This window comes from Syngnathus scovelli, chromosome 8 (assembly GCF_024217435.2).
Source record: "Syngnathus scovelli strain Florida chromosome 8, RoL_Ssco_1.2, whole genome shotgun sequence".
NCBI lineage: Eukaryota > Metazoa > Chordata > Actinopteri > Syngnathiformes > Syngnathidae > Syngnathus > Syngnathus scovelli.
This window is the reverse complement of record NC_090854.1, coordinates 15784930-15805097: the sequence shown is the minus strand read 5'-3', so window position 1 is coordinate 15805097 and position 20168 is coordinate 15784930. Positions and strand designations below refer to the sequence as shown.

At 52.1% G+C, this 20168-nt stretch overlaps 1 protein-coding gene across 3 annotated transcripts in view; it reads right to left on the bottom strand.

Moving 5' to 3' along the window:
- Positions 1-502: 502 nt before the first annotated feature.
- The window catches only part of bcor (BCL6 corepressor), a 35478-nt gene continuing 15812 nt past the window's right edge, over positions 503-20168 (bottom strand). The window contains exons 4-14 of one of the 3 annotated variants that reach the window (XM_049729231.2): positions 18005-18061; positions 17269-17452; positions 16084-16362; positions 14895-15164; positions 12521-12831; positions 11233-11526; positions 5129-5295; positions 4625-4770; positions 2744-2821; positions 2012-2165; positions 503-1516 (exon numbers count right to left, since the gene is read on the bottom strand). In XM_049729231.2, the coding sequence (XP_049585188.1) occupies positions 1165-1516; positions 2012-2165; positions 2744-2821; positions 4625-4770; positions 5129-5295; positions 11233-11526; positions 12521-12831; positions 14895-15164; positions 16084-16362; positions 17269-17452; positions 18005-18061 (2292 nt within the window). In that variant the 3' untranslated portion in view covers positions 503-1164. The remainder of the gene's footprint in view (positions 1517-2011; positions 2166-2743; positions 2822-4624; positions 4771-5128; positions 5296-11232; positions 11527-12520; positions 12832-14894; positions 15165-16083; positions 16363-17268; positions 17453-18004; positions 18062-20168) is intronic. The other 2 variants (XM_049729233.2, XM_049729232.2) reach the window with 2 other exon arrangements.

The window sequence follows — 20168 nt, the reverse complement described above, 5'->3', positions numbered from 1 at the left end:
TTTAATTATTTTTATTTATCATGTATTGATTGGAGATGTACTCGTTTTAGTTGTGCACTTTGTTCATTTGTAAATCGAAATTAGATAAAAAAAATATGTAAGAATATGACTAATTCAAGACGATTAATGATGATGATGATTCAAGATGTAATTCAAGATGATTAATTTTCATAGAGGCACTTTTGACACGTTAATAACCCTGCAAATACCAAATCCCATGAGTTTATTTGCATCATGCAATCTTTAATTTCAACACTTGATGGCGCTGCAGGTCCGCATTAAATGGCTTGCTGTTGCCTGGTTGGTCCGGAGCTGAGTGCCGATATAAAAAGTGCAGCCCCCGACAATACAAATGTATTCCGAAAGATGGCAATGTAGGATTGCGTCGTCGCGGACAATTTAGCTAAACGGTTTAATTTGACATTGACACCCAATTCATTTAGTTCCATTTAGTCCCTCCAACGCTAATCGTAACCTCACAATTAAAGGAGCAGCACGCACATTCATCTTGCAGTTTGTATATTTATTTTTTTAAAGCAACTTCTTTTTGTAAAATATAAATACAAATTAGGAGATATTTTAATTACAAAGTTAAAACAAAACAAAATGGACACCCAAAAAAAGTTTGATTTACTGCAGTAGCCTCACTGTTAGATATATACACAAGCTCTTTGCCAAAGGGTGAACATCAGTATTACAATAAAACTTTTATACAATCAACGCTGTAGCTCTGCGTGTTAAATTACAGACTGGACAGGAAGCACAATTTGAACATTACAAAATGGAAAAAAAGATACAACAAAAAGAATTGTACATCATGTGCTCCCTGTGAACTCAAATAGCACATTCAATATAGCACACATGCACAATGTGCTGCGCTCACTCGCTGTCCGGTTATCGGAAAGGAGAAAAAAAACTATGTACACACACACACACATTGAAATGTATATGTACATACATATATTCATTTATATTTATTTGTACATATATTAATTTATAAAAAATACGACCATCAGTTGTTGAGAGTCAAGCGTATGGCTAAGCTAACACAGGCCGGGTCAGCCAGCAGGTCCAAAAGTCTCTATGTACAGTGCCGGCCGGGGCGGAGAACACTGACTCCCGATGGACCGCAAAGCCAACCGCAGCCCAAGATGGTGAAGAAGGTCAGTGCTTGTGAGCCGGGTTAAGGATGAGGCCCACTTGGCCAGCCGCCTTGATCCTGTCCTTCAGTTTGTCCCTGGCCTGCTCCCAGCGGTCGTCCAAGCACTCCAGCGTGGAGCCCAGCAGGGCAGCTAGTTCGGCACTGTCCTCCACCAGGTCCAGCAGTTCCTTGCTGTCTGGCTGGAAGCCCTCCAGCTCCTCAGGACAGGAGAAGAGCTGAGACAGCGAGGCCTGCCGGTAGAACTCGGCCTCGGACACCGTCACCACCTCCATGTGGGGGAAGGCCTGCCGGAAGCCACGGGCCGACATGCGCAAACGGCGGAGCACATCAGACAGGAGTAGCCAGTTTCTAGGCCTGAGAGGGAGCAAAGTAAGAGAACATTGATCACGGATGAGGAATGACAACTTGTACCTACTTATGTACGTGTTCATGTCCAAAACAAACAAAAACATTCATTTGAAATTAAAATAAAATGTAATTAAAAACTTTTCAACCTTCCAGAAGATGCACATAAACAACTAATCAGTGGTTGTGCGTGTAATGATAAACACAATCTGAGTGACATCACGACCAATCCAAGTGCTGTGTATAATGATTGACAGGTAAACGGCAGAAAGTCTGATTTAAACGGATATTTGTGTCACAGCGCAAGGAATATGTGCCAACTGTTATAAATTCCTGGTTGGAAACTTGTTCCAGATGTCCAAAAAAGCAGAGATGTCAAACAAAAAGACATCTGCTCGTAATGAGGTAAAACCGCATTCTAACGTGCGTGCCAAATTGTGTTTCTGCGTTACGGCAAAACGTCATTATTTCATTATTCACACTTGGGAATGGCGGGACGCTCACCCATGAGAGACGGACACCTGGATGTTGTAGCACGGCAGCAAGGGCCGGTCGGAGAACTCAAACTCAAACACCTCCCTCTTGTCGTCCTCGTCGTCCTCGTCAGGGCCGGGTGGGTCGGCCAAGACGTCGTAAGCTCCGCCCTCCTCGGCAGACTCTGAAAAGTGCAAAATGAACGTGAGCTGACGTTTTGGAATTTCACTTTTCCATACAAATATTCGCCATAGGGCAGCATCACCGGTGACGCGCCTTCACATTTTACACGAAAACCCAGCCGAGCGGAAGGAATATTGTCATGACTCGCGTACAGGGTTTCGGTGCCATCTTGTGGCAACTTAAAGTACTTCAGAAAGGGCACATTAACACTGAATATGCTAGTTTTTTTTAACCAATAAAGGAGGATTTTTTTTTCTTAATGGAGGTAGCATAATCATGGTTTCTGTCAGAACTGTGATACCCCCCTCTGAAAGCAGAGAATCTAGGGGTCGAACTGGCCCCCCACAATGGCTACGTGCTGTCTATATATACTGTAGAACCTCAACAGATAAACACCAGCTTTTACAGGCAGTGTGAGAGGGGCTTCTGTTCCTGCACTCCTATTAGTTCCGAAAGCAGAAAATTGCCGGATCGACTCGGTAACCCCCATTTCCGCGTCGGTACAGAAAAGCGACATTGGAAAAACGGTTAAAAAAAAAAAAGTCAGACAGAAAGGGGATCATTGTGATCAGTACTCACCACACACAGAGCTGCCGTAGAATTCCCAATAAACTCCGGGGTCGTCATCAGCGCGGCCCTGAAGGTCAGCAAAATAATCTATGGAGAGAGGAAAGGAGCATGTGACTCACCAGCCGGAGCCCAGGGGGACAGGCAACGAGGCAAACAATTGCCCTTGGAGACAAGAGCGGCGAATGGATAAACGGCAGTAAAAGAGGAGGAGGGAGGAGAGGACGTGTTCGGGGAGTGTGGAGTGGTGGAGCAGGGGCGGGTGGGGAGGGGAGGGGGGCTAATGGTCAGGGGCCAGCAGCTTCACCACGGGGGAGGGAGCGACTGTCTCTGCTGGGTTAAAGCTGGCTCAGTTCAGAGCGGGGCTGCAGACGGCTGCCAGGAACAAGAACCACACACAGTTTTGCTGGTGTGTGCGCGCGCACTCGCGGACACACGGCCAGAGAGCTGCATAAGCACATGCGGCGAGAGCAAAGTGTGTGTTCAGCACATACACACAAACACACGCGCGCACACACATTCGGCGAATCAGAGCCGGGCTTTGTGCCAGCGCTGAGGCGTGGGGCGTCTGGCGTGTGTTTGGAGGGATTAACGGCCTCCAGATGAGTGGGACCAGGTGGAGGGAGGGCGGCCATTGCGCTCGCTCGCTCTCTCTCGCTCGATCGCTCGCTCACTCTCACTCCCTCGCTCGCTCTACCGTCAGGCATCGATCGACGTGTCCACGCTCTTATCGAAGTTCAACACCACCTTTTTGCAGCCGTCTCCATTTAAAGAGGGGTGACGAACCCGTGGCCTTCGGGCCACATACGGCCCCGTGAGAGCGTTTGATCCGTTTCTAAAAAGCCCCTAAAATATTTAACCCACACGTGCTCATAACATATAATGACAAACATATGTTCTATCGTTGCATCATATTTGATCAAGTATGGCTCTCGAAAGCTGATAGGAAAAAGGTTGATTTGAACCTCTTAAAGCACCCAAGCGCCACAGTTTCACATTTTCTCTTCTGTTTTCACCTCGATTAAATCAATTTTAATGAGTCCAACCTGACATTATGCGCCGGCAACAGCCGAGTCCCATTCTCCCCATCTCACGTTACCTGGGAGAGGCGCACACGGGCCCTAACACGCACTACAAAAGCAAAGTCTCCGGGCCGGAGCGAAGCCCATTTCCTCACGTACGCTGAGCAAACACAGTTGGCGTTGCTAAGTAACCAGATAGAGGAGCTGGGAGGCAACAGCACGCACTCCTGCGGGCTCAAACTCCCTTGTCTAACAGGTGGTCGAGGGAGGGAAAAGGGGGGGTGCGCCGGAGGGGAGCGATGGGCTGACAGCGGCTGACATGTCTGCTGACGGCCGGAGGCGAGCGTGGGGCGGAAAATGCGGGGGGAGCAGCGGGTGAGGATTTGCAAAGCGCCACTTGGGGCAACAGGTTGCGCAGAGGTCGAGGCGCTGAAAGAGCTGCAAACAGGATCGGGGCCCTTTGGGGAATGGCTTCTGCTGAGCGGCTGCTTTAACATTTGAACCCTCATCACCTGCATACACCACCCAAAACCACCCATATTATATCTTGTCCTACCCTTTTTGTAATACAAGTTCGAACATTTGCCAGTGTTTGTCTTCAGGTAGAAACGTCATAAGTGTATTAAAAATTGTTGTGCATTTATTGGGCTTGTGGTATTCAAATTTCTAAATCACTCTGACACCCTTCAGCTTATTACCATCACACACACCCAGCAATGGAAACTAAAGCTCGATGAGGGTTCATCTTTCCAAACGATACGGTGGCAATCTGAAATCAACTGTGCCACTTGGTGGAAATGGATATATCGTAATATAAGTCGCATGCCTCAGTGACGACTGCAAAAGAACAGCCAGGAAAAAAATAGCTTACCGGTGAGAAAGCGCTCCATGATGTCACTGTGGGTCATTTTGAGGAGGCCACGGCCAGAATACGTTGCCAAGGTGGGGTCGGCCCCGTAGGACAGCAGGACGCGCACCACATCAAGGTGATCGTTTTCCACCGCGTCATGAATGGGCCTGCAAATACATACGTCATACGTGATCAGTCCAAGTCAGTTGGGTATGTAAAGTGGCTAAATGGTAACTGGACTTCACGTTGAAGCGCTTCACAATGCCTCATATTCACACGTACACACACAGGCTGCTGCTTATTCCTCTCCTGCGTATAAAGTCGGGTAGGGTTGGAACCGTTTCATCGAAATATCAAAGCTTATGTGTCATAGTGACGCCCGTGGCAAAAAATGATCCAATCCATCATGCAAGTGACGCGTTACGTGACACGAGAAAGCTCTGACACAGCCCGCCGCCGCATGCTAATGAGGCATTGCACGTTTGTTAGCGCCGGCACGAGCGGGTCGGGTTTCAGCTAAGGTACCTGGTGCCGTCCTGCGCGCTACAGTTGATGTCGGCCCCGTAGTCCAGCAGGTGCTGGACGATGCTGAGCCAGCCGCGGGCGCAGGCCTCGTGGAGGGCGCAGTAGCCGGCGTAGTCTCGGTGATTCACCTCGCACACTCGGTTCTCCAGGCAGTAGAGCACCACCTCCTGTAGGGAGCCAACACAAGCGCCACGGTTCAGTACGGGAGGGAAAAACAACAGAGTCGTACAAAGACAGACGGCTTCTAGCATATAAAGTTTCCTGTGGCGGCCAAATTAGGGGAAGAGGGAGGAGGGGGAAGGGGAAATGAGCGTGTTCCTGCGCCGGACTAACATAAAACTCGCACACAAACGCTCCATAATGCTGCAGCTGGCGGCGAACGAGGCCAGGAGACCGAGTATGACTCAACGACGCGTCGCCTGCCAGATTCCGAAGGCGTGCGCGCGTGCGGAGACAGTTGCGGCGGGCCCGGGCAGCGAGCGTGGCGTAATGGAAGCGGAACAAAGAGATTTGATGGAAGCACTCAAGAGCTGGAAATGTTTTCGCTGGTCTTGGGGCCGCGACAGCCGGCATCCAGCAGAAAAATAGACGGGGCTGGTTTTTATTGGACCGCCGCGGTGTCTGCTGCTACTAAACGGAGGAAATGGCGGGAAGGGGTGGGGAAGGAGGGAGGGCGTTCTGTTCTGATAAGGACGTTAGTGGAGATATGCAAAGCAAATGCAAACTGCCGCATTTATCTAGATTTTTCTAAATTAGGGTTTTAATTATGTCACCCACGTGCATCCGTATATGCGCATAAACGCCAACGCTTAGGCGCTGTCCCTCTAACAGCCCACCGCCGAGACCTCCCTCCTATGAACCTGGGGAATGACTCCAAACTTCCATTTCTATGCTAATTCTCGCCCTCCAGCTGCTCCAAGTGTTTATCTCGCTCGCTCCCCATTTGCGCGAAAGGGCGGCTGGAGGGACGGAAGGAGAAGGAGGAGGGGAAGGGGGGGGGGGCAGACTTGACTGGCGGGGGGAATGGAGCGGGCGGAAGGAGGGCCGCGGCGGTGAAGGCAACACCCCGACAGATGACAGATTAATGAGTCTGCGGATGAGATCTGCCGGGGCCGTCCGCTGGGCCGCAGCTGACAATAACAAGAGATGAAAGGGTGGGCTTGTCGTGGGTGGCGGTCCAAAATGTGTGTGCGTGTGTGTGTGTGTGTGTCTGCGCGGCGATAAGAGTGATTTAGAGGACGATCCGGGCCGTGGAAGGAGGAAGGGAGGGAGATACCGGGAACAGAAGAGAAGTGAACAAGTGTGTGCAAGAAAAAGTGTGAGAGTAAAAGGGGGGGGAGCGCGCGAGTGAGGCGGGAGTGACGCGCCAACTGGTTTTCACCCGCTGCCAGAATTCCGTTTGCCTGCTGGAAAGAGATTCAGGAGCGCCGTGCCGAAACTCCCCTCGGGGGATTTCACCCGTGTGTGCGTGTGTGCACGCGAGGGCCTGACGACGACAGTGTTGATATGCAGCTCGTGTGTGTGTGCGTGTGCATGTGTGTTTACGTGCTGCTGATGAGCGTGTGTGCATGTGCGTGTGGCTGTGGAGGAGGTGTAGCGCTAAACCTCTGGAGCCGTGTTTAATATCGCTGGGAGAGAGCGAGGAGCTTAGCACGAGAGCCCCGGCTTCCCGCCAGATACACGCACACACACGTCTCCGCAGCATAATGAGGCTCGCGCACACACACATCCACACACACATCCCCCTTCCCAGCAGCCCCCCTTCCTCCTCCGCCGCCGCCGCCGCTTTCCCTCCGTCCTCTAATCTCCCTCTCTAGAATGCTTCCCTGCGCTCGCCTGCAATCAATGCATCACTCAGACATTTAACCCCTTGCAGCGCGGCCCGGCTACGCGCCACGCATACAAGCAGATGTTTGTGCGTGAGGGCTCTTTCGGCGACGCTAACGTAGCTCATGCTAGGTCTAAGGGAGCAGGGCTTAGACGTTTTGCTCATCAAGTCACCTCTCCCGCGTTTTAATACAGATTTGCAAAGAGAAAAAAAAAAAAACTATAACAAACAAAAGGCCAACAATAAAAAAAAAGGAAATAAACGCGCCTGACGTTTGCGTCTCGTTAACTCGACTATACTCGAACAAGCAAGCTAGCAAGCTAACGACTTAAGCACGACAATCATAACGAGCAGCGACTGTGTAAAGCTCATTAATTCAGGGGAGCGTTAGTGTCATCTGTTACCACCTCCGCATAACCTCCTCTTACATCAGCGGCTAAGGCTGCATGTTGCATTTGCCTGGAAGTAGGACATCTTCTATGATGAAAAGAAAACTGCAACACATACTGTAAGTTGAGTGGCAGCAGTTCTGGCAATAAAACTAATTCTTTTATTCTTTGGCATTTGGATGTGACGAGTGGCATTAGAACACGATGGATGTCCCGCGGCATGAGAAGGCCCCCTTAATTAGTATTCCGCAACACGGCACGTCCTGCTGTGAGTGTCGTTGGATGGCGACCGCTAACATTTAATACGTTCGTGACGATTTGAGGTTGGGTTAGAGGCTGACAACTTGGCGCGAAACCCCGGTCTATTTATCTTCTCAAGCAAACAGTCCAAATCACCGCAATTCCCCAGTTTTGCCGATTATAAATGCGCCGGGTACTTAAAATGCAATCCAGCTTCCCTCATACGCCGGCTTGAGGAGAAAATCAGACATGATTTATGTGAGGAGAATAAATGACAGATTGCACCTTTATCCAGGCTTTCAATGGGCTGAAGCGAAGGGGCCTGTTGGAGCACCCGGCACGGGCAGAGACGGGAGGGGCGGGGGGAGAGGGTTCGTGAAGTTGGTTGGCGGTTTGGTTGGTTGGTTGACTGGTTGGTTGGTTGAGGAGAGGGATGAAGACATCCGCAGCATCTCTGCTCATTACCATTTCAAATGCTCCGCCAGCGAGCGAGCGAGGCAGACGAGGGGAGAGCGAGCGAATAGAAAGGGGAGTGAGGGAGGGAAGAAGCGAGCGAGTGGGCTTTCATGTGCGCCGGCACGGAGCGCGAAACTAAACGAACATGAATATATGCGCGGTGTCGCCCGGGCATCGGGAGCGTGTGCACGCGTCTTAAACTGTGTGTGTGTGCGCGTGGAGGTCTGCACGTCCTGCTGCTTCTGTGTGTAGTGTTCAAATGAGTGTGTGTGTGTGCGCCTAAGATGATTAGGAATTTGCATGTGCAGGTGTGTGTGGGTGTGCGATAGCGTGTTTTTTTTTCCCTTCTCATTTATTTTTATAACATCAGTCATTCCGTGCAGCCTGTTCAGAAGCGCACGCCGGCGTGGCTGTACGTGCGCTTATTAGGTCATAACTGGCGCCGCTCCGTGTGTCACACTAATCAGCAAATGCGTGCGCGTGCGTGTGCGCGCGAGTTTGTGTCACTGTCTCTCAGGCCCTTATATCTCGCTGCCTGCGTGTGATAAGCCTGGAGCTTGCGGCACTAAAACACCAGTACGGGACAAGCGCTGTGCATCTACAGGCTTGTATGCTAGTGTGCGCGTGCACGCGCGTGTGTGTGAGGCACTATGCATAAATTCGTGTGTGTGTGTGTGCGCGCGTGGGAGCCCCAGGGGTCTGCCCCAGGCTTATCACACGCAGGCAGTGAGAGACGCGCTTCCTGAGAGGCAGCGAGCGAAAGAAAGGGAGGGAGGGAAGGAGGGAGGGGAAGGCGGGGGTGTTGTTTGCGCAGCGGCCAGTGCCTTGTTTGTGTAGTCTCAGGTTTTCTCCTCCCCCCTCTCGGCACGCAGGAAGGGGAGAAAAAAAAAATGCTAAAGGGGGTGGGGTGGTTGCGAGGGAAGGCGGAGTGGGGGGCATGCAGGGGGGGAGCGGGTGGAAAAAAAAAAGAGAAAGAAGCGGGCGGGGAATAAAACGTTTGAGAGAGACACATAAATCACAGAGACGAGCCAGCTTCTCTCCCGCACGGCTGACTGCGCCCCGCTGCCGTTCACCGCCGCCGCTCCCCGTGTTTGTGTGCGAGCGAGGAAGGCAGGACGGAAGGAAGAACAGCCGCCCGCCGCCGCTGCTGCTGCCACCGCCGCCGCTAACCGCAGTCACCACGGCACATTAGAGGGCCATTAGAACACGATTATACTCCCAGCGCTTACCTCTCATTCACACTCTTTGCCGCCCGCTCTCCCTCTCTGACTCACACACATCATGACGCACACACGCCTAATCATCATAAATGTGTGTCTGAATGTGCGTGTGACCATAAAGCAACCGGTTAATGAGCAACGCACACACCTACTTACAGTTTGGTGAATATGCCTCTGCTGGTGATTAAAGATATTACACACGCGAGAGTACGCATGGAAAGCGCAGAGGCAGACGAGCGAACGAGCGAGCGAGCGAGCGGACACACGGCGCAGCTGAGGAGGCATTAAACTGCGCCGATCAATAAATCAATTTGGAAAATCTGTCCAGAGGAGAGGCGCACAAAGGACGGAGGAGGAGGGGAGAAGGAGAGAGACAAAGCGCCATCCGGCTTTAATTAAAAGGCAACGCTCGGACGCTCTTTTAACGTCAAGCGCCCGGGAAGCCACCGGGTTAGTTTGACGGAGTTTGGAAAGATTTGTGTCATTAAAATAATACTATCATTTGTTCAAAACAATATAAACTCCCTACGTCACTACCATGGCTTTACACAAGTTTTAAGTAGCCAATTGACTCAATTAAAAAGGCCATACATCAACCAAAGAGTTCATCCTATTCCCAAACGTTTTTGTTTTTTTCGGAAGGAACTTTTTCTTAAAATGAGCGGACAATCAGTTTGGATGATCGTGCAGAATGGATTAATCGTATCATGAAACAACTGAGGTAAAAATAGAGTGCAGTACTACGCTACAACCACCTGAGGCAGTCTTGATACACGACACTCAACTAAACGGCACGATAAAAGAACGGAAATAAAACAGCTATGGCAAGTTTAGGAACCGTACATACGATAGGTACCTGACAACACGGGTTAGAAATCAACTATTTGGAAACCTTCACAGAATGCGTTTGCGAAAAATGTTAGCATTCAGACCGGAGCTAAACCTTATACGCTCTTTCAAGGCCTGATTAATCAAGCAACCAGACGGCACTCGCATTCTGACATGATTTATGATTGCGCTGACCCGCTAAATCTAAGCCCGCTTCGTGTCAACATGCGAGCACTCGGCAGCTGAATGCTGACTTCTTTTTCTGTTCTCGCTGTTGTTCTGGCAAGCTCGGAATTTGCGTCACGAACAAAGCGAAATCTGCAACGCAGCGGAGACGGCGAGGCTGCCAAAGCTGATGAGGGCGCCTTCGCATTAAATGCCACCTGGCGCCAAGCTCTTAGGTGGGAAAACCGGTCTATCTAAAAGCTTTAGGAGCGATGGGAGATTCTTGTCTTGCGCTGGGCTGTGGGGTGGCTGCCAGAACGCGGCACGGCGGGGAAGAAAAAAAGTCTGCATGCACGAGAGAAAGGAAACGAGCATCTCCGCTCCTCTCCGTATAATGATTCCACCGATGCTGTCTGCGCGTGAGCGTACGCGCAAGTGTGTGTATGTGCGCCTGCGTCCGTGTGTGTGTCACACTTCGCCTCACGGAAAATTAATGAGATGTGAGAGCGGAGCGAGGCGAGAGAAGGGGGGGGTCGGGGCGGCTGCGAGGAAGGGGGGGGGTCGGTTTAGCGTGTGTGCGCGCTCGCAGGGTGCCAACGACAATCTGAGTCACAAAGAGAGGAAGAGAAAGAGCGCCGAGAGGAAAGAAGGGGGAGGGCACGAGCGGAAACCTGAGAGAGAGAGGGGGGAGAGAGAGGGAGGGAGAAAGCGGGGTGGGGGGGGCAAGAAGAAAGCCTGCGCTTCGGTGAAAGAGATGGAAGATAAATAGAGGGATGAAGATAGCAAAAGGAGGACAGACGCAAGGAGAGAGACAATTTTGAAAATAGGCGTGGAGCCGCGTGGCAGACAGGAACAAAGCGGGGCGAGAAAATGAGCTCAATTTAAGCGGCGAAGAAGTGAAGACGGGAAACGAGGCGAAGTGTAAAATGTGCCGAGAGGCGCGTGGAGCCGAGCGACAGCTTCCCCCCCTTCCATTACCTCGTAGCCCAGACGCGCTGCTCTCTGGAGGAGCGTCTCGCCGGCATTCTTGTTCACAATCAGCCGTCGGGCTTCGGGCGGGATGGGCCGCACCACCGGGGTGTCGGCGGCGGCGGCGGCGGGCATCCGGTGCGCCCCGATGACCTCTGGCGGGACGCCGCCCGCTCTGCCGTTGGCCTGGGGTTGCGGCGGGGGCGGACAGAGCGCGGCGGGGGAGCAGGGCTTGACTGGAGAGCAGGGATAATGATTAGGAGAGGCAGCTCGCTTCCTCGGAGCCTCTCGCTGCTCACTCAGCTGTGGAGAGCGAGGACGAGAGCAAAAAAGAGAGAGAGAGGGAGAGAGAGAGAGAGAAAGTGTTAATGACGCTGACACATGGGCGCACACAGGAACTGAAGGACACACACAGGTGGACACTAACACAAACACACACACACACATTTCGTTGAGGAGGAAACGTTTTCTGCTCAAAACTGTGCCGTTGCTGACGTACGAACCACGCACAATGGTGCTGTTGTCTGTGCGTGTGCGCGCGAGGCCTTAATGTGCAACATCTGTGTTGTTTTTATGTCAGGAAGACACGCAATGTGTCACACGTGCACGCGGCGCCTCTGCACTGACGCTACAGGCTGGCACGCCACTTTTCCTTGAACCACTAAACCAACAGGCCTGCGAGCGCCAGGCGAGAGAAGCAGTTGCCTGCCTCCGTGCGTGTGTGAGTGTGTGTGTGCGTGCGTGCGTGTGTGTGTGTCCCCTCTCCGTGGAATTCCACATCGGAGCAGCTGTCAGGCTGAGGAGGAGCAGGGGAAGAGAGCGGCGCGGGCGGAAAACAACTCGCCTTTTTTTCCCCCCGCAATTTTCCCCATGCTCGTTTTTTTCTTCCTCCCCCCGCCTTTTGAAGTTCATGCGCTCGACCGTGGCTGCCACATTCCTCGCCGCACAAGCGAGGGAGGGAGGGAGGGAGGGAACGCGAGCGGGCCTCGTGTTCAGCGCCGCTGTATAATTGCTCCGGGGTTTTGTTGTTATGTCAGGAATGCTCACCAACACGCACCCTTTGCACACATCGACGCGCCACAACGGGGCGGACGAGGCGCGCTTGACAATTAAGCGTCGAGACGAGTCGGCATATACGCAGGCGCTCCGAAGGGAGGCACCGAGGGCAAGGGTGGGGAGGAGGCGTCAAAGCATGCCGGCCGGCCGGCTTCTAAACATTGTAAACACGCTGGCGCTTCCTCTCCGTCCCCACAAGCAGAGGCGGACAGGCTCGGGCGTTGCAAACAAGAGCGCTCACCTTGTCGTCCTCAGCTGTTCCCAGATCAGCCGGGAAATGCTGGTCAGGGCTGTTAGGCGCGGCCTCTTTTCTCCTCTCACGCTCTCGCAGGCTGGTGTGTTTGGTCTTGCACGGCCGCTTGCCCTTGGGCTTGTCCGTGTCGCTATGACGACGCAGCTTGAGGGGAGGGGCGCCTCCCAGCGGGGGCTCCGGGCCCGGAGAGGGAGGGCCGCGCCGAGGCTCCTTGAGGCCACGGTCACCTGAGAAGGGGCCCGGCGGGTGCACTCTGTCCTTCAGCTGGCCGCCGGGGTGAAGGGGAGGTGCAGCGACTCCTGTGGGAGAGGAAGACGGGTAGGGGGAGGGAGACGGCATTAGTGTGTGGAAAGGCGGGAAGGTATTGCAAGGCCATCTCTCACCCTCTGCTGGTTTATTAATGAGCGCAGAGAGCTGTCTGCGAGCGCCGCACGCCTGCTCGATCAGGAAGAAAATACTGCCCCCACCCACCCCTACGCGTCCCCCATAGAGGCACGCGCACTGCAGCAAAGATCATCTTAAACGCAGAGCGGCTTCAAGTTGCGCAAATACGCCGCTTTCCGAGGAGAAAAACGCAGGGTCCTCAAAAAACCACAAGGTCAAAATGGTATTTAAGGGCTTAATGGAAACCCGTTTCCTCTGGAGGATCATTGTGAAGCGTTTTGCGCACAGCGAAGGGAACGCCGCTTGTGGTTTGATTTGTATTACGTTACAATTTTCAGAATAAACACGCCATTAAATCATATGGCTGGGCCGGGGAGTGAGGAGGAATGTGAAATTCGATGGCCTTGTGCTGCACTCCTGCACTAATATGAACCCGCCGCCACATACTGATTAGGCTGCCTGACAATAAACCAAACAAGGCTGCTGCTGCTGCTTCCGTTTCTGCAACCACCATCACGTGACTGCTGTAACGTCACTTGGCGCCAGCTTAAAGGCGCTAAGATCCAGTTTGGCTGGCTCGGCTATCCTAACTCCAAAACCAACATTTGGTCGAAAGAAAGCGATTGCGAGCGCTAAGCGTCACCATTTAGTCTCAGGGCCCATCAACGTGTTTTCTAAAACTGATTCAAAAGAGCCGTTTGAAAATGACAGAAATATCGAGTGGGGGGTTCCCCCTTTAAAACCACGGCCCCTTTGACAATGACTGTAAAAGCACTTTCTTTCCACCGGTTTACGTACTGGCACCCACACGTTACTGAGGGGGGCTACGTCTGAGTCGGGACGGCACCTGTGCGTAACAATGCGATGCTGCGATCAAATGGTGTGAAGTTTAACGCCACCCAATTGACGCATTTAATGATCTGATTGTGGGTCGCAGTGTCACGGTGTGAACGCGCACACCTTTCGAGCCACAACCCGTTGAGTGACTATTTGGGCTCTGACGCGATAATTTTCGCGGGATCTCTGGGTCAAAGAGGCTACAAATGAACTATTTTGTTGGTTCATATGGCTCTGGAGGGTTATTAAAGTTAAAGTTCTAAGCATGCAATCGTGCATACTGTCAGAAGGTTAAGAATTAAGATTCACTCAGTCCTTGCCTACTATTGATTATTTCATTGATTTGAGTGGCGTCCCAATACTTTTGGCCTATATAAGGCACGTAGGAGAACAAAGGACAAACTGCAGCCCTGACAGACGCAAGCGAACTGAGTGGAGGGAAAAAAAAAATCGTTGCAGGGCTGTTGCCAAGGTGACGTTATCTGAAAAGGTGAAAGCAGGGGAAAAAAAATAATGAAAAGAAATCAGCGGCCAATCAAGGCCTGTGGTTTCTGCAGGGAACATAAAACCCAAATCTTCTCTGATTTATTCACTTTCTTTCATCTCCCGCCTGCTCTTTTATTTTCCTCTTCGCCATGCTCGTCCCTCCGCTTCAGTCTGGGCACACGAAGAAGGGAGCGCATGGTTTTAATAAGTTGGCCCCCCACTCCAGTCCCCCCCGACACGCACGCTCGCTTGCCTTTTTCCCTGCGAAAGGTCTTTGGGTGGGGGCTGGGGGAGAATTATCACACATTAGTCACACTACACCTGCCCACGCAAATCTCCACCAGCCACTTCTCCCGTGCGCGCTTTCATCGCCGTCACAGAGCTGAAGGCCAGCGAAACAAAAAAAAAAAATCTCAAAGCACGAGGGGGGGGGGCGGCATTTTTAGATTTGTGTCCCCCAGCTCCCATCTCTGATTCGCAGCCTTTCCCCCTTTGGCAGAAGGAAGTATCCTCTACCTCATTTCCTTCGCCTGCTTCCAAAAAGGCTCCTGGGAAATCCCCCTCTAGACAGGCAGCTCAACAAGAAAGCGAAAGCCAAAGATAGATTTCCGTTACCCTGGCTGAACTCGCGCGACGTGGCGCGGCGCGCACTCACCGTTGAGCAGTCTTTCGCAGGCCCACTTCCTGTTGATGTCGGCTCTCTGCGCCAGCGCTCGCTCGTCACGCTCTCGCTGGGTCTGCGCCGGGCCGAGCAAGCGGGGCCAAGGCTGCTCTTGTTTGATCTGGGGGCGGTCGGGAGAGGCGCCCCCCTGGGCGGGCTTGCTAAGCCGCAGCCCTTTCAGCTCGATGCAGACTTTGAGCTTGCGCACCTCGTCGTCATCGTCTTCTTCTGCGTCGTCGTCTGCGCTGGTCTGCTCGTGCTCGTCTGCGAACAAAATGTCTTGTCAGGCCGACGTGAAATTGATCGATAGAAAAGCAAGTCGGGCTCAATCGGTTCACGATTGAAAATGAAGTGTTTTCGTTTACAAATCGTGTTCATTGTCACTACTGTATTAAGTATGGCTTGACAAACCATAAGACCGCATTAACCGTGACCCCCATGTGGGGGCGGTGTTGCAATGCTTTCGCTGCTTGAATTGCAAAATTGTTTTCGTTTGGATTTTTTTTCGCGACATTATGATAACATTGACAATTATCAAAATGAAATTGATGACAGATTATTTTGGACACCTGTCATTGAGACAATACGCGAACTCATGGAGTACTTTGAAACAACATGCATCTAAGTGTTTAACCGGAAAAATGAAACACTAAAAAAGAGAAAAATTCACACGGGATGCACGTTTGACTCGTCAGATTTTGGCGGAGAAGAGTGTGGTACCGCAGGGCCGGAGGGGAAAGACGAAAAGGAGGAGACCCAAACAGATGAGGAGAGATGAAAAGAGCAGCTTTGAAAAGGGAGGTGGTGGCGGCGGTGGGTATGCGGCGCAGAGGAATGGTGTCGAAAGAAGAGAGAGAAAGACCGTCCTCTCTTCCTCGCTCGGCGCTCAGGCTTGGCCTCAAAGATGGGATTAAACACTTGGCGTGGCTGGCTGCCGCACAGAGCGAGCGACGGGACGGCGGGGCGGGGGCGGGAATGGAGGCCGGGCGCTGAAGGGGGTGGGGGTTGTTTCCGAGTAATGTCGTTTAATTTTATGGCTGAATTGATTTCGGGGACTTCTGTTAGTAAAGCAACAAGAGGCGATGCCAGCAGACGTGCGGTGAAGATTTGAAGAAAGGGAGCGCGGCGGGCGGGCGGGCGGTCGGGCGCGTGCGTGCGGAGCCGCAGAATTAAAAATTCTCACCAGCAGACATCCTGGCTCTTTTCTGAGGGTGGAACATCCTCTCTTCTTCCTCCTGCTCAGAATCCTGCTCCACCTTGAGAACGCGCAGGCGCTTTCCACCGGCGCCAAAGTCATGACCGAGAGCCTCCTCGGTAGACTCTCTCGCCGCCAAGGCAGGGTGACCCCCTTCGGACTCCAAGCCCAGCCTGCGAGCGCTGTCGCTCAGACTGGCGGACTCTCTCTGGGTACCACACCTCTGAAGGACTGGGACACGATTATTGGGGTACGCCAGCAGGACACCTGGGCATAGATGGCAAATGGGGAGCGGGGGAGTTATCGTGGGAAGATGAAAGAAAGCCAAGAAACAACGGGCGGTGGTGGTGGTGGTGGGAGGCGGCGTCAGCGGGAAGACGCTAGTTAAGAAGCAGGCAGCTTTTATTCCGCTTTAAAGACGGGCAGTAAAACTTTGATGGGGTAAAGACTTTTTAATCTGACGGCAGCCGAGCCAGCGGCTTGATGGTTCACTGCCGACGCCGACACTTCCGCGTAGGCAAGACAACATCCTGTGTACTTTCGCCGCTTGCTCCCCTCCACCCCGGCGCCCTCCTCCCTCTCCGCCGCCGTGTCCTCTGTCCTCCCCCACGGCATGACCGCACCACGCCCTTCTCACATAGAGCGTGACTCTAACCCCCTCCCTCCCCCTCGCTCCCAGATTCCCTCTCCATGCCATAATTAGGCTCACACGTCAGCCGCGGCCTCGCTCCAACACGCAGCTGGGCTCCACGCCAACCTAACTAACCCCCCCTTCCGTCCCTCTCTCTGTTGCGCTCGCTCTCCCATCCGCTCGCCCCCCTTCACACGGCTTTCGCTCTCGCACAATCTCTCCCTCCTCACCCTCCCTTTCGATCATATCCCTGCGTGCAGATAAGCACAAAAGGCTTCTTGAAAATAAAACTCCCCCCCCCCCCTTGCGTCCCTCTGGCTTGCTCGCGCTTGTGCAAGAGCGTCTGTGCCGACAGAGGAAGAGCGTGTCTTTTTTTAGAGTGACCCGGTCTCGCTCGCCACAGCGTTTGCCGCATGTGCACGCCAGAGCACTTATTGTTTGTGTGTCACTCCCCGAGTCCTCATTTATGGCACGCTGATGCGCGTGTGTACGCATACATGATGCATGTGTGTGTGCGTGCGTGCGTGCGTGTGTGTGCTCACCCTCCCTCTCCCCATGCCGGGTGGCGTATTGGCTGAGTTCCAGCGCTCGCTCTCTGCGCTGGCTGTCGGCCAGCTCTCGTCCCGCTGTCGGGGCAGACACGCACACACTGCCGCCGCTGCCGCCACCACAGCCGCCGCCCTCCTTCTCCTTCAGCTCCAGCTCGGAGAACCGCATCATCGCCCGCTGTGTACGCACATACACACACACGCACAAACAAGAAGTGCAGAGAAATCCCATGAAAACCACTCATTGTCTGGGCGAGCCATACACACTTTCCTCTCTTAAGCTTTGATACGGCCTCAAAAGCAATAATTGCACAAATAAAAAAAATAATAAAAAATAGAAATGTGCTTTGGTTTTTAACTTTTTTTTTTTAAGACATTTTTTAAATTTTTTTTAATTCAAGCGCCAAGAAATTAAACCGACAGACAAGACAAAAAAGGGGTGGTGGGGTGGGGTAGGGGGTCAAGCATCAAGACGCAGGTTAGACTATTGCAGCCGCTGTGAGTCCATGCGCGCTGGGCCTTAAAGTCCTGGAACATCTTCCCTTCCTGGAATACAAACATGGCTAGGAAACATACATCTAAGCCCCGAGGCAGATGGGAACAGGAGGGGGGGGGGGGGATGGGGGAAAGGAGGCTGTGCGAAAAAAAGGAGTGTGCAGCGATACGGAGTATACAACAAGGAGACAGAGGCCATCAGAGGCAGATGTGATAAGAAATGTAAAGAACTGACCTCCCAGTTAGCTGCAGGTTGACTTATATTACTCCCCTCTCGTGATATGACTTCCATCTAAGCAATTAGAATGGGGGGGGTATGGGCTCAATATAACTGTCCATCAATTCATTCTCGAGTTTATTGTAAAGGTTTCTCCACTGTTTCGTGACACATTCACAAGGCAGTCCCACAAAATGACAAAAAAAACAACTCAACAGGTCAGCACAAAACTATCAAATCATTTCGGAGCTAGATGTTGGTTCGGAATGGGAAAAGAATGAGTGTCAATAGGCATTCGCTTTTTGTTTCCGCTTAACAAATTCAATTATCACACATCCAGAAATTGCGCATTTGATAGTTTTGTGCCGCAGCTGTGCATTGACAAGCATGACACAAACAAAACCACAGTTCACAAGGATGCCTTCAACAACACAGACAGACATTTGGGACACATTAACAAATCTGCCTCTGCGTCAGTGGATAACAAAGCATAGGGTTTGTTGGCTTTTTATTATGCGGAATGTTGGCGCATGGATGCGAACCGCATGACAAGTGAAGCGGGGAAAAAAACAGAACAGTAGCTCCAACGTTTGTGAGCGACAAATGTCAAGTGTCCTAATCAAGGGTGTGTAACCTATGGGTTGGGGGCCAGGAAGAGCATTTGATCCAGCTTGTCATGCAATTCCAAAAAACGAATTCAAGCCAAGATAAACGGGTGCTTCAACAATTGCGCATACAATTTGAGAGCGCCAGACAGAGAAAAATCAGACCGTCAGGAGCGGCGTGATTGCCAATGTACATTTTGGCCAGCAGGGTGCCAATTAATCAGTCCAGGGTGGGACCTTCATCACATACGACAGGTTTGGTCGTGCTCTGACCTTGTGCCTCTGACTCGAGCTGTGTGTTCTAAGGCAAGAAACGTGGCTCACATGGTGGACACACAATGCCAAATATTTTGCAATATTAACATTACCCATCTGTTTGGTGCGTGTGCTTCACATTTGCTAGCAATTAGACAAAATCTCCAGGACGGGTTCATTTTTGAAGGACTCTTGGAAATGGCCAAACAAGCCTAAAATGGCCGTTCAAACCAAAATGGCTTCCCGTGCCTTTTTGGGTATGGATGTTTTTTGTGGTTACACTGATGAGCGAAATGCCTAGCGACCACACGGTTTCATCGGGATGAAAACAATTTGGTGAGCTTTTGTGCCCTTCACAATGGTGAAAAATGCCCCTCCAGAGACTTTGTACAGGATAGGGAAAAAGGTTCCCGCCCTTGGTGTAATTTATGTGGACGTAATTTGATGTGTGCTGAGTGAAAGAAAGAAGGGGTGAGTGAGTGAGTGGTTGGGGCGGTCTTTAGCCAAAAGGGGCACAGGAGAATTATGACCTTGGACAGCAACCAGGCAAGTAGGGCAGCACAGCGGGTTGGTGGGTAGCAACTAGGTGTGTGTGTGTGTGTGGGGGTGGGGGGCACAGCCAAACAGGAAAGCCCAGCTAGAGCAGCTGCTCGTTCTTAAGCACGCACGACAAGCCCTCCACTGCCCCTCACCTTGGGGTTAAGCATAGCCGGCGGCAGTTGTGCGCTGCGAGGCCCGGCCGCAGTCATGCTCGGGAAAAACGACGCGGCGCCAAACACGCGTTCTCGCCCTGGGGCACTCGCACAAGGACAAGCCCGTCCGGACGCACAGAGAATAACCTTTAGCAAATGCCTGCTCGCTAATCAACATACAGACATGGCAGGCCTGGTTAACCTTTGAACCGCCATCCCTGATGGAGGGCGTCGACTGGCCTTGCACGCGCTGACTAAGATGGTGATAAACTAAAAAGGGGGGGGGGGAAGGTCAAGCCTGTTGCCAGGACAGTAGCATGACAGTGAGGGGGATTAGTCTTGTGCTGTGCTGGAAAAGCAGTATGCCAGTCACATGCAAGATATGTTCCAGAGGGAGTTCTGGGAATTTTGGCACGGGAATAAAGAGTTTGCCGGGCTTATTCTGGTGTTTTGAAGTACAGCAGAACCTCTAAAGTCCAACGTACAATTGTGGATAAATATGCTGCTAGAGTTGCACAAAAATGCGGAGATTTTTTTTTTTTTTTAAAGTGAACGGACTTCAAAGCTGTAAGTCCACAGCGTTCACACATCCTCGTTACTTATAATCAACGTTAGCCTGGCATGGTTTTA